The sequence below is a fragment of the Leguminivora glycinivorella genome, chromosome 4 (assembly GCF_023078275.1).
Source record: "Leguminivora glycinivorella isolate SPB_JAAS2020 chromosome 4, LegGlyc_1.1, whole genome shotgun sequence".
NCBI classification, from domain to species: domain Eukaryota; kingdom Metazoa; phylum Arthropoda; class Insecta; order Lepidoptera; family Tortricidae; genus Leguminivora; species Leguminivora glycinivorella.
Genome location: NC_062974.1, coordinates 24421208 through 24434239, shown reverse-complemented (window position 1 = coordinate 24434239; position 13032 = coordinate 24421208). Strand labels below are relative to the sequence as shown.

Genomic DNA, 13032 nt, shown 5'->3' with positions numbered 1-13032 from the left:
AAGCTTCATCATTGAAAAATCATGCAATACTCGCTCAAAGCGCGCAGTCTCCAGCTCACATCACTGGTATTCGCGAAATCAGAAGCTGAACTTTAGATTCAGGAGAGCGCGCAACCTCACTTGTGACAATTTTAGGGACCTTTTAGGGCTTTTAGCTATGGTAAATTGATAGGGATTAGAGACTCAGCTATATTTCAAGAACATGGTTTTAAGTTACTAGCCATATTTAAAGAACATGTAAGCTGGCGACCCCCCGAACACGAGCAGTTTCCTGTCGAACAGAAACACGCGGTCCGAATGCTCCAGTGCTAACGTCGTATACGTCGCCTTTATTATCGTCAGGTGCGTTCTGTATTTCTGAAATAATTGACAAGTTATGCAACATGAAAAGTAACGCTCCGCGCACACGGATGCAACAGTTGCACGGCGACATTTTTTGTCTCTGTCGTGCGTCCAAGGAGTGACTACAGAGACAAAAAATGTCGCCGTGCAAGCAACTATTGCATCCGTGTGCGCGGGCCTAACACGTCAGAAACAAAAGTTTCTAATACGGGATTTAGACTAGCAAGAACGTGCCTGCTATTTTCATTAGGCCTGAGATACGGGTTCCCTCTATTTGGCATAACTTTAATTGTCCGAAACGATTTTCGCATAACAGACTTCGCATAATCGATTTTCGCCGAATGTTAATTTGGCAGAAAACTTATTTGTCATAATCGAAAATAATACGAATAACACATTGTTCGAAAATAAGTTCGCATAATTCTGTTTACGCCGATTGTTTTTATGAATAAAATTAATTCGCATAATTGTATTTGGCATATTTCTTAAAATCAGAATATTCACCCATACTAAATGCTGTTAAGAGAGTCGGTTTGGTTAGGTTAGAACTGCGACCTCAACAAATAAAACATTTTGTCAAGAATTTCGGTTAGGTTAGGTTAGAACTGCAACATTAATATAGTAGTATTACCTATGATAAAAATTCTGCGTAGTAAATTTCCACTAAACCATGTTATGCAGAAATAATTTATGCATAAAAACCATTCGGCGAATAACTTTTATGCATGAAATATATTCGGAAAAACAAAAATATGCCTAGACAAATTATGCGTAACTATACTATGCCATAACAGATTATGCGAAAGGTGAATTATGCCAATATAGATTATGCCAAAAAGAATTCTCGATTGTAAAATTATGCCAAAACAAGGGGAACCCTGAGATACACACGTATGTTATCCTACAGACATGTGTGTGGCAGGCTTTCTTATCTACAGGCATGTGTATCGCAAGCTTTCTTATCTACAGGCTTGTATTATTAGTAGTAGTAGTTAGTAGAACATTTGGACAACTATGACACTATTTATAATAATGGATCGAAAAGTAGGTATTTGTGTTTTGCAAATAACACTTACCACAATTTTGTCATTGACCACTGAGATGTATTTTGCCCCATCAGTAAACGATTGTATATACACGATCTAGAAGATAACGAAAAGCTATATATGTTGCAAAAAAACACAATCAAACAAAACATTTCGAGCAAAGCGTGTCAGACACAGTTAACAACAAGCTATCTAATATTGATTTCTTGCAGAAGGCCATTTGTCAAAATTAGTAAATATAAAACATGATAAACAATGTGATCAAAACCATTTGAAGTTTTTCGCGATGCGAATCATGGACAAAAGAAATGTGTGTAGCCTCTTGGCTAACGTCTTTTGTGTCGCTGACTCTTTACGTTAGAGAGTGACTGATGTAAACATACGCCCTTATTCATAAACGTTCACTAAAGTTATCAAGCCGATAAAGTTAGTTTGTCCCTTTCCGACGTATTGTTGTGAGAAAAAGGGACAAACGAACTTTATCGGCTTGATAACTTTAGTGAATGTTTATGAATTATGAATAAGGGGGTTAGAGTTTCCCCAAACCTATCGCCAGCCAGCCATAACCCATAAGCCATAACGTTCGAATGAAAAGTCCCATCGCCGTGTCTCGCTCACATGTATGGTCGCCGCTCACCGCTGTCGCGCTTAGACCAACGTCGTGGCGTTAATCTATTCTATCTCACTGTATCATTACGTACGCGTGGCTCCAGTAAGATAGCGATGGCCCAGCACAGTTGTGCCCTATAGTAGTTCCCCAGGTTCCGCACATACACTTCGCGAACCTCTTGCAAGTCGCATTCGTTGTACAACCTCGGCCCGTGGATGACGATGTAGCTTTCGATTTCCTCGTCGCTTTGGTCCCAGAGGCATAACTGGCGAAAAATAAAATGTATTTACTAATAATTAAAATAAAAATAACATAGTAGTTTTGAAAATATTTTAAAACAAATTTTAAATGACAGTGATATTCATTCTCAGACGACACTGCTTATCTTTATGGGAAATAGGGGCAATGTGAACAAAAATAATTTGGTCAAATACTTTGAACAGTTAAACTCAATGGCAGTGCATAAAATTATTTTTTTCACATTCCCCTACTGTTCCCAAATGTCAGAGGCAGAAAATAACACTAGACATAAGTTAAATATAGCTTTATATAATCTTTGTACATATAGTAGTAAGGTTAGCATAATTGACACTAACAAATTTGTTAGTAAATACCATATGCCTATGGTAATTTTGACTAAAGGTAATTGTTATCTTTCAAATTATTACAAAAGACAAATAGCATTATCGCTATCCTATTTACTTGACATTTCTGCCAAAAATTTGGCAGACAATTCTGCTCCTATTGAGCAGCAAAGTATGAACTTGGAATTGGTTCCAGTCATAACCAATGATTTAAACTAGCTTTTAAGACAAAAGATTCTGTCTCTGGCAATCTAGACTTAAGTAAATATAAGGAAAAAAACTGTAAGCAAGGGAAGTATATCCACCTGGTGCATCAAAATATTCAATGTATTAGAGGTAAAGATTTACAAATTGAACTTTTTATGAAGGATTTTTATATAGATATTTTATGTATTACTGAACACTGGTTAAAAAATAATGAATTAATGCCTCAATTTATTAATCACCAGGTAGGAAGTTCGTTCACCAGGCATAGTTCCATACATGGTGGGTCGTTAATTATAATAAATAATCAGTTAAAATTTAAGGAACGCAAGGATATTGTGTCCATGTCTGTTGAACGGACTATAGAACTAAGTGCAGTAGAATTGGAGCAATTTATTGTTGTGTGCGTGTATAGGCCGCCATTAAGTAATTTTGAATTATTTGAAAGCATAATGGAATCTGTGCTACTGAAAATATCGCCTTCCAGCAAGAAATTACTTATTTGCGGCGACTTTAATGTAAATATTTTAGAAAATTCGACATTAAGTTGTAGGCTGTTGAATTTTTTCAAATCATGTAATCTGAACCACATTTTTATGGAGCCTACTAGAGTGACTGCTACTAGTGCAACCTGTATAGATAATATTTTCACAGATATTTTTCCTATTACAAAAAATGTAATCAGCAATTTAGAGTCCGACCATTTAGGTCAATTAATGGTATTTGAAGCTGCTAGGAAAAATACCTTGAAAAAACAGATAACTTTTGTACCAGTAACCTCGGACCGCGTGGAAAGAATGAAACAGAGTTTAGTTCAGGCGCTACCCGTTCTGTCTCCAAACATGAGTCCTAATGATATGTATAATTCATTCTTTCACACATATATGGAAAATTATAATACGATATTTACAACAAAAACGGTCACGGTTAGTGATGCATCAGTTTTTAGTGAGTGGGCAACTGCAGAGTTACATCAACGAAGACGTGCATTGTATGCCTTGTATGAGGAACGGCGGTTTAATACGAGTGATGAATTTAAAGAACATGTCAAACAATTTTCGAAACAGTTTAAATTAGATTGTCATACCGCTAAACGTAATTATTTAAGCAAGAAAATTAAAAGTAGTTCCGATATAATTAAAGCAACGTGGAAAGTAATTAACGTGGAGACTGGTCGATCAAAGCAAAGAACAAATGAACTGAAATTAAAAATTGATGGCAAAATTGTAGATTCCAATTTAGAAGTAGCAACAGAATTTGAAAAGTTCTTCACTGATATACCAGTTTCCACAACTAGGCACTTAAATTCATCACCTGCATCTGCCGTTACATTGTTAGAAGATAATGTCACAGAATGTAGTAGAGACCTTGTATTTGAACATGTTAGTACCTCAGATATAATTAAGGCATTTCAATCAATTAATGTTAAAAAAACTTGTGACCTTTGGGGAGTCTCTGTCCATGGTGTTAAATCTTTAATAGAAATTGTAGCGCCTGACTTGGTAGTTATCTTTAATAACAGTGTTGATTGTGGTGAGTTTCCTGATCTTATGAAACACAGTAAAGTCATTCCATTATTTAAATCTGGTAGCACATCCGACCCCACTAATTTTAGACCGATATCAGTGTTACCGACATTCAGCAAAATTTTTGAAAAGTTAGTGTTATTTCAGCTATTGCAACATTTTAACATCAATAATCTAATGCACAATAAACAATTTGGTTTTACACGGGGTCGCTCAACAACCGACGCTGGTGTTGAGCTAATCAAACAGATTTTCGATGCCTGGGAGGAGTCACAGGATGCCTTGGGTATCTTCTGTGATTTATCTAAGGCTTTCGATTGCGTCTGTCATGAAACACTGATCAGGAAATTGCACTACTATGGAGTGAGAGGATCGGCACTGAATTTAGTCAAATCTTACTTACACGATAGAATACAAAGGGTCGACGTGAATGGACAGCGCTCACCGGGGTCACTAGTCTCTATGGGTGTACCGCAGGGATCAATATTGGGGCCTTTCCTGTTCCTTATCTACATTAATGACCTGCCATATCTTGTAAAGACCCACCATGATATAGTATTGTTTGCAGATGATACTTCCCTTATTTTCAAAGTCAAACGTCAGCAACAAACTTGTGAAAATGTAAACAATGCTATTTCCGAAGTAGTTAATTGGTTTAGTGTTAATAACTTATTGTTAAATGAGAAAAAGACTAAATGTATTAAGTTTGTAACGAGTAATGCTAAAAATGAACAAGCAAGTGTCGTTGTGAAGGATGAGGAATTGGAACTGGTAGATAGTACAGTTTTTCTTGGCATAACTTTAGATTCTAAACTTCAGTGGGGTCCCCATATTGCTACCCTCTCGAATAGACTGAGCTCTGCAGCATTTGCAGTGAGCAAGATCCGTCAGTTAACAGACGTGGAAACAGCTCGATTAGTTTATTTTAGTTACTTTCACAGCATTATGTCATATGGTATTTTACTATGGGGCAGTGCTTCAGAGATAAATACCATATTTGTTCTGCAGAAGAGGGCTATTCGAGCAATATACAAAATGAACCATAGAGACTCACTTAGAGATAAGTTTAAGGACATTAATATAATGACAGTGCATTGTCAATATATTTATGAGAATATTATGTATGTACATAAAAACATTTGTAAATTTAAGAAAAACTGTGATGTACATAATATAAACACTAGAAATAAGCATAAGCTTGCAGTGCCCTTCACTCGGCTCCATAAAATTAAAAAATCATTCATGGGTAATTGTGTAAGATTTTATAACAAACTTCCTAATGCCATCACTGAACTGTCTTTTAATCGATTTAAACATTATGTAAAGCGTATACTGATCTCTAAAGCCTACTATAGCACACAAGACTACATGAATGATGAAACACTGTGGGATACAAGTATTGCTGAAAACCATTAATTATATAGCTTATTAATGATGATATTGATAATTCAATGTATTTTTACACAATTTTTTTGACATTTAGAATTTATTCTAGAAGTTTTTATACTAGTATTTTTTTATACAATTTAGATTGATATCATTTTATTAAATCAATGTAGTTTTAAAACAATATTGTTTATTGCACCAATAAATTGCTCTGATATTTAGAATAAGATGAATATTGTACACTGTTGACAATTTAAAAGTGCTTATTGTAAGCCTATTTGAATAAAGAATATTTTAAATAAAAAAAAAATAAAAAATAAATAAATAATAACTCAAAAAATTGCCAAGCAGAGTGATGACAGGTGAACAAAATGTTGACAGAATGGTGGTCGCTTTCGGATGTAAGAAGCGCCTTGCATGCATTGGCTCGTTGGGTGGACGATATTCGAAAAAGTGCGGGGCAGCTCTGAATGAGACTACCCTAGGACCGGGATAAAGGGTGTATACGATGGGAGGTCTATGCTCAGTAGTGGGCGATTAGCGGCTGAAATGATGCTAAGTGAAGTGAAGAAGAAGTATGTACCTACGTGAGAAAGAAGCAGCTAATACCTGAATAAAGAACCTCAAAGTCTCTTGCACGTTAAGCTCGCCAACGAGGAAGCCTATGCGATGGCAGTAGCCGAGCATGCCAGGCATGGCGGCGACTCGTTTGCCCGCTTTCCAGAGGACAGCCATGTCGTTTCCCAGCATGTTAACCGTACCCTCATCCGGGAGGGTTAAACCTGGAATCAAAATGTTGCTTTAGAACAGCCCGATATATGTAATCAATATACGGTTGTACTCACATTACGAGTATTATATTGCGACGGTTGCGATATGTTTCCAGTTATTTAAGAGACCCGTCCTAAGAGGCATATTTTTCTGTATTTTTGTTGGGTCTGACGTATTATATAGTGAGCTAGTGCGTAATTAAAATGTTACAGCTTCTTAGGTTTATCAGATGCCGTTATTTAATTGAGCAGGGGGTAGAACTGATTTCTAAACTTTAAACAACTACGTTCTTTTAACAATGCTCCTAACTTATTTTTTGATATGGGGCTGATATTAATATCATAATTACCACAATTTTAAACATTGGCAGTTGAAATTCGGAGAGGTCTTTTGTATAATATAATTTCTCAAAAATCAATGTGTAAAAATTTTGGAGCAAATTTTGGAGCAAATTTTGGTGCAAAGTAGCCTCGTTTTACGGTACGTCAACAAATGACTGCGATAAGTGCAGGCGCAAGATGATGAAATGATGAATGATGGTAAATTATGAAGTTATTACCAGTAATAAGATCCTCAATCCTAAGCAGCATACGTTCTTGAATCTTCTCTGCGAAGAACGTCGTGTATTCGCCGCGGTACACGTCTAGAGTCACTCTCCGGAGCACATTAATGCCCATAACACTCTGTGGAAAGTGGAATTAAGTTGTGAGGGGGTCAAAAGAAGCTCCAAACTGTTCGTGTAATATTACAAACGGTGCTGCTCGCCAGTTCTGTTACTTGAACTTGGCTTACCGCGTGTATAGAAAAATGAAGTGTTTCAATGAGGAGGCACACTCAAAGGTTATGACAGATGACGCCACCCTATTAGTCGATAGCACAGCGCAGGTCAGGTTACCTGGTCAAAAGGATAACATACTACGTATAGGGACTTAGGGAGTGTTAGTTGTTGTTGTTATCCTAAGTGCGTTTTCACATTATCCGATCCGATATCGGAAGTAGAAAGGAATTTGAAAGGTAAAAATCAAACATGGCGCGTAAATATATGGGATATCGGTCCGACATCCGATATCGGATCTGATAATGTGAAAACGCACTAAGGGACCTCCAGAGTATTATGTATTTGGCATTTATTATACCTTAGAGACGTTATTGAAAGAGATGGCTTTTGCAGTCAGCTCGTCCACCTCTTGTAGCGCCTCGCGCTCATTGCCGAGGAGGCCCTGTATGGTTCGTAGCTTATTCCTATCCTGAAAGAGTCAAGACATTGTCTCACACAATATGTCCGCAGCTTTTGGACAAAGCCGGTACATATAGTTTGGCAAAACAGGCAGAAAAATGGATCTATTTTTTTATCACAGCTACACTTACCTAGTAGTACTCCTCTCATACACAACTCAATAGTTATGCTCGACTGTTCGCGTTTTTGACAGGCGGTAACTGTGAAACCGAGAGGGGGTGGGCGGTTTCATGCGGGTGGCGTACGATAGTACTCTTTATTATTGTGTCTGCTCTTGTAAAACGGTTTGTGCGGGTGGCGCCCTTATTATTGTCTGCTCGTTTTTGCCAGAATGTACAGTACCACAAAATGAAAATTTTGAAAAAACCCCCGTCTGCGACATATAGTAGACCGATTTTCATGAAACATGGCTAAGAACACTCCCGACTAACTCAGCTTTCAGACAAAAAACTAAATCTAAATCGGTTCATCCGTTCTGGAGCTACGATGACACAGACAGACACACACACAGACAGACAGACAAACAGGCAGACAGACAGACACGTCAAACTTATAACATCCCGTCGTTTTGCGTCGGGGGTTAAAAAGTGGCAACATCGTATAGTGTCGTCCCGTTTTCTCACATATATATTGATTTGAAAGGGAAATTTGGTTACAGTTATTCAAACATTTCTTTCAGTGTACGTGGTAATCTCAGATTGTAGGAGGTAGGGCATAGCGAATGATATTCCGCTTTGTGTGGCCTACCACACAAAGCGGAATATCATTCGCGCACAGCACAGCGGATATCGTCTCGCTCGAATCTAGAGCAGAGCCCAACTGGGGTAGTACCTCCGCCTTACAGAAGACCGCAGCCAAATAACACTAGACCCTAACTCATAGTGTTGTGTTCCTGCTGGTGAGTAAGGCTGCCAGAGCTCAACGAGGGTGCGGTGTGCTGATGACGGGAGGACTTAACTAACTTGTTCCGTCTATTGTCCTTTGAGTCGTCGGCAACCCGAACCCTCTTTAGAACTTGTATACTCCTTTTTGCTGTGCACTTAACACAGCAAAAGGGAATGTACAAGTTTCTAATGGGGTAGCAACGCGCATGTGACACCGTTTGAGTTGCAGGCGTCTATAGGTTACGGTGACCGCTTTACATCAGGCAGGCCGTATGCTTGTTTGCCACCGACGCTTCGTGAGCCGCACTGTATGATTTCGCGTGGGGCGTTCGCAGGCCGGATTGGGACGCGCCGTGGAAAGGGGCTTGGAGAATTCTGGTCTTTAAAATGGTAGATTGATACCTCAGCCTGCTTGAAGATGATGGACCGCCACGAGACCTGGCCGCCCACTGCGCGGTCGTTCCCGATGGTGCGTTGCAACAGTATCAGCAGGCTGAAGTACGCGAGGTTCATCATCATCCAGATGATCAGAGTGTGGTTCTCGTATACTTTGGTGTGGTGGAGACCTCCGCCTGTGAATGTTTGCAATATTTAGATCCTCGATATATATTTTGCCTCGTTCAGATCGCTTGAGGATAACAAGGATTGTGAAGCAGACCTCAGAGGCTGACCACAGACTAACTCTCACCTGTCGGAGGCAATTATTAACCAAATCAAATGTGGCAACTTCTGTAGGGCCTCTGACGGCTCTGACACGTGAGAAGGGGCCTGTGCCTAAACTGCCTAACAACGGGATGTATGTAATCACAAGTTTCCGATCCTACAGAAAATAGATCCCTTTAGAATACCCACCAACGCTAGGACAAGCAAATCAAATTCGCGGAACTGGTCTCTTAACCTGTGGTTTTACATTACAATTTATATTAGCTGTTGCAATCTATTGAGTGAATCTTTCAAGTACGAAATAAAGTCGATTTTCCTTTGTTTCATTGATTTTTGAAACAAACGAATTTTTTGCCAATTTACTTATAGAACAAGGTTCAAAATCAAAATGGGAAAACTAACTATGGTGGGCCTTACGAGGTTACATGAAAAGAAGATGAATTGAGGAAGAACAGGAGGTTGGAACCATAGAGGCCTTGGTAGTTGTATATGCAGCAGCATAGTGAAATTGGTAGTGTAACAGCCGCTTCAGCTGTCGCATGCGTCTGTCTCGCTTCTGCACTAGCCCTCTCTCACTCACGTCCAGTTCTGCAGCAAGGCGAAATCATTGAAGCCATGGATTGGCCCCAGAGGTGGCAGCAGGATAGTAAAGCTGGAGGAAAACCAGCAGCTCCAACTATCCACGCATAGTCTGCCTCGCTTCTACACTAGCCCTCTCTCACTCACGTCCAGTCTGCAGCAAGGCGAAATCATTGAAGCCATGGATTAGCCCCAGAGGCGGCAGCAGTATATGAAGCAGGATGGTAAAGCTGGTGGTGCCATCGAACCCATGATGCACCAGCAAGTCCGCCAAAAACAGTTGGAGAAACGTGAACAGTGCTGACCAGATCGCTGCGATGTGGGCTGGGGACAATACAAATTTTGTAAAAATATCTTTAGGTATATTCAAAACGAACCTTAAATAAGGGACGTCGTTTACGTCATCAGTCATCATAAGTCGGATCATAGGAGATCATAAAGATGGATGGACCGTGTGAAAGATGATAATTATGTATTGTGATTCGAAAGCAAGTGCGAAAGAGATGACGGGCGATAGAGAGGTATGGAAGAGAAGGACATGCTGCGCCTACCCCAAATTAAATAAATGGGATATTGGAAAGTGAATGATGATGATGATGATGAATTTACCTTTCCTTTACTTTCCTAATTCTTCTGGGCGTGCTCATTCCATCATATGCCACGTTTTTAGTAAACTCATTTATTATAGTAAAAATAAACTCACATTTTCTTTGAAACATACACACGATGAATGCCGTCATAGCCATCACAGTGATATAGGTAGCCACGAACAGGAACGCGACGAATATCCACACCCATCTGAAGATGAGTATGAGCGTCAGCGTGGCGAGTATGAGTATGGGTAGCGCCGTCATGTGGAGATAGGATAGCCAGCCGAGGTACATGCAGGCGGCGCTGACGTTTCGCATAAACAAAGCGCGCTGGAAACAAACATATCTAATTTGGCACAATAAATGATTGTCTTCCGTAATATTTGACATAAGAAACCAATATTTAATGATTTTGGGTATCAAATGTGTACGATGACTACGTATTTTTAATTAATAAAAAATGTGAGTAATTTTTTTTAAATTTTGGCCACTGAAAACGCTGTCGGCCGTCTAGTGACGTCATAGAATTCATGTCAAATCAATCACTGATATAATGACCTTTATGCCTCGTATTTAAAGTGTCAGAAAGTGTTGTTTTCGCACTAAATGACTTCATTCACAGAAAATCTATAGATATGACATTGTTGTTTTTGCCAGGTAACGTAAAAGTATTCTTTAAAAATATTCCTTACGGTTTATAACCAAGTCTTAGTAAAATATAGTGATATTTTTTTTCGGGTAATTGGGCAGTAAGTAATAATATAAGACAAACTTTAAAAAAGGGTCAAGTAGCCTAGATGGGTTTATTTGAAGTCGGTGCCGATCAAACAATTTTTTTAATGCTTCGCAGCGCCGCCTTATGAATACCGAAGTATCAAATAATACGTACCTTATAGTCGTTAGAGGTCTCTCGGACCACCAGCTCCGAGACCTCCATGACAGGCGGGATGAAAGCCACAGTGAAGCACAGGAGGATCCAGACCATGGACTGTCTGACAGCTTCTTTACGCATTAGAGGGGATATCGGCATTGATTTCAGTTTTATCTGTAACAAATACCTTTAAATTTGTATTTGTGTGTGCTAAGGCATCAATGCCAGTTTTAATAAACTGGCCCCTATTTTTTTATTTACCTAAAACTCTGTTGCAAAGTGTAATAAACATTTAAAGTAGGTATCTGACGGCACATCTCAAAACAAATAATATTAGGAAGTAATACATGTTAAGTACCTGCCTAGTGCCTACTTTTTCAGCGAATCAATTTAAGAGGGCATTCAACGAAAACGTCGTAATAATGTAAAATTGATAGTTTTAGTCGGCAAAATGCTACACTTTCCGTCATCTAAAAGACTTATTAAGTTCAGGATTCGATTAGGACATCTTCTTAACTTACATGTTGTGAGACTGGATTTTTAAAAACTAACTCACTTAATAAATTATGATTTTTTTTCTGGTTCATGTTTAGGAAAACCCGCGAAAAGTGCTGACTTAGTCCGTCTAATTTGTAAAATTTGGATAGTTTTGAATGCTTCAAGTGGTAAATTTGTATTATGTATATCCTGTACTACAATCATCTGAGACTACTTCTTTGTTATAAGGCTTTAGAATAGAGTAAATGAGGATATGATGAATCCAATTTGTTTCAGAAATCACCTCAGAATAAGTGTCAATTTCTTCGAAAACTTACGTGTTTTTGAAGTAGTTTTAATATAAAAATAATCTGCAACGCTTACTCAAACAGATTTTATGCAAAAGTTTTCTATTAATTGCAATTTAATATTTTTGACGATTTTTTAAAAATGCCTCCTTATTACCGGTTACGCGCGCTTGCGATGTCAGTACCGCGGCAGAGCTTGTAGAGGCAGGACGTATGTTAGTCCGCTACGCACGCGGCTCGACGATCGCGAAGTTATTTTGTCATTGTGTGCGGCACCCGCCGTGTCCAAAATCGCACTTGTGTGCGTGTTTGGCTGTACTGTTGCATGTATACTGCGACCGAAAACTTTGATCCTTGGGTTGACGACTTTGGTAACTAACTAATTAACTTGACTAATATTTTTAGTAAGTATTATTTATTATTGAATATCATTTGAGGTTACTGACTCGTCTCAACAAAATCTTTGACAATAGATGGTACTCAGGATCTGATGATGAAGTCAGATGGTAGTCATGAGTTCTCATCAACCAGGTCTTGAAACCATTTCGTGTTTGGGCTTGTTTGATTCGCCTCAACAAGATCTTTGACAAGAGGTGATGGTATCCAGGATCTGATGATGAAGCCGGAAGGTAGTCATGAGTTCTCATCAACCAGGTCTTGAAACCATTTCGTGTTTGGGCTCGTTTGATTTTCCTCAACAAGATCTTTGACAAGAGGTGATGGTACCCAGGATCTGATGATGAAGCCGGAAGGTAGTCATGAGTTCTCATCAACCAGGTCTTGAAACCATTTCGTGTTTGGGCTCGTTTGGTTCGTCTCAACAAGATCTTTGCCAAGAGATGGTACCCAGGATCTGATGATGAAGCTGGAAGGTAGTCAAGAGAATTCATCAACCAGGTCTTGAAACCACTCCGTGTTTGGGCTCGTTTGGTTCGTCTCAACAAGATCTTTGAC

The 13032-nt window shown here is 38.9% G+C and overlaps 1 protein-coding gene across 1 annotated transcript; it reads right to left on the bottom strand.

Moving 5' to 3' along the window:
* Positions 1–216: 216 nt before the first annotated feature.
* Positions 217–11452, bottom strand: LOC125225263 (ABC transporter A family member 5-like). The gene is made up of 10 exons (XM_048128872.1): positions 11312–11452; positions 10536–10752; positions 9980–10156; positions 8993–9162; positions 7606–7716; positions 7029–7152; positions 6308–6480; positions 2090–2263; positions 1419–1484; positions 217–357 (listed from the first exon to the last, which is right to left on the bottom strand). Exons 1-10 carry the CDS (start codon positions 11450–11452, stop codon positions 217–219), a joined length of 1494 nt encoding a protein of 497 aa, XP_047984829.1.
* Between the last annotated feature and the right edge of the window lie 1580 nt (positions 11453–13032).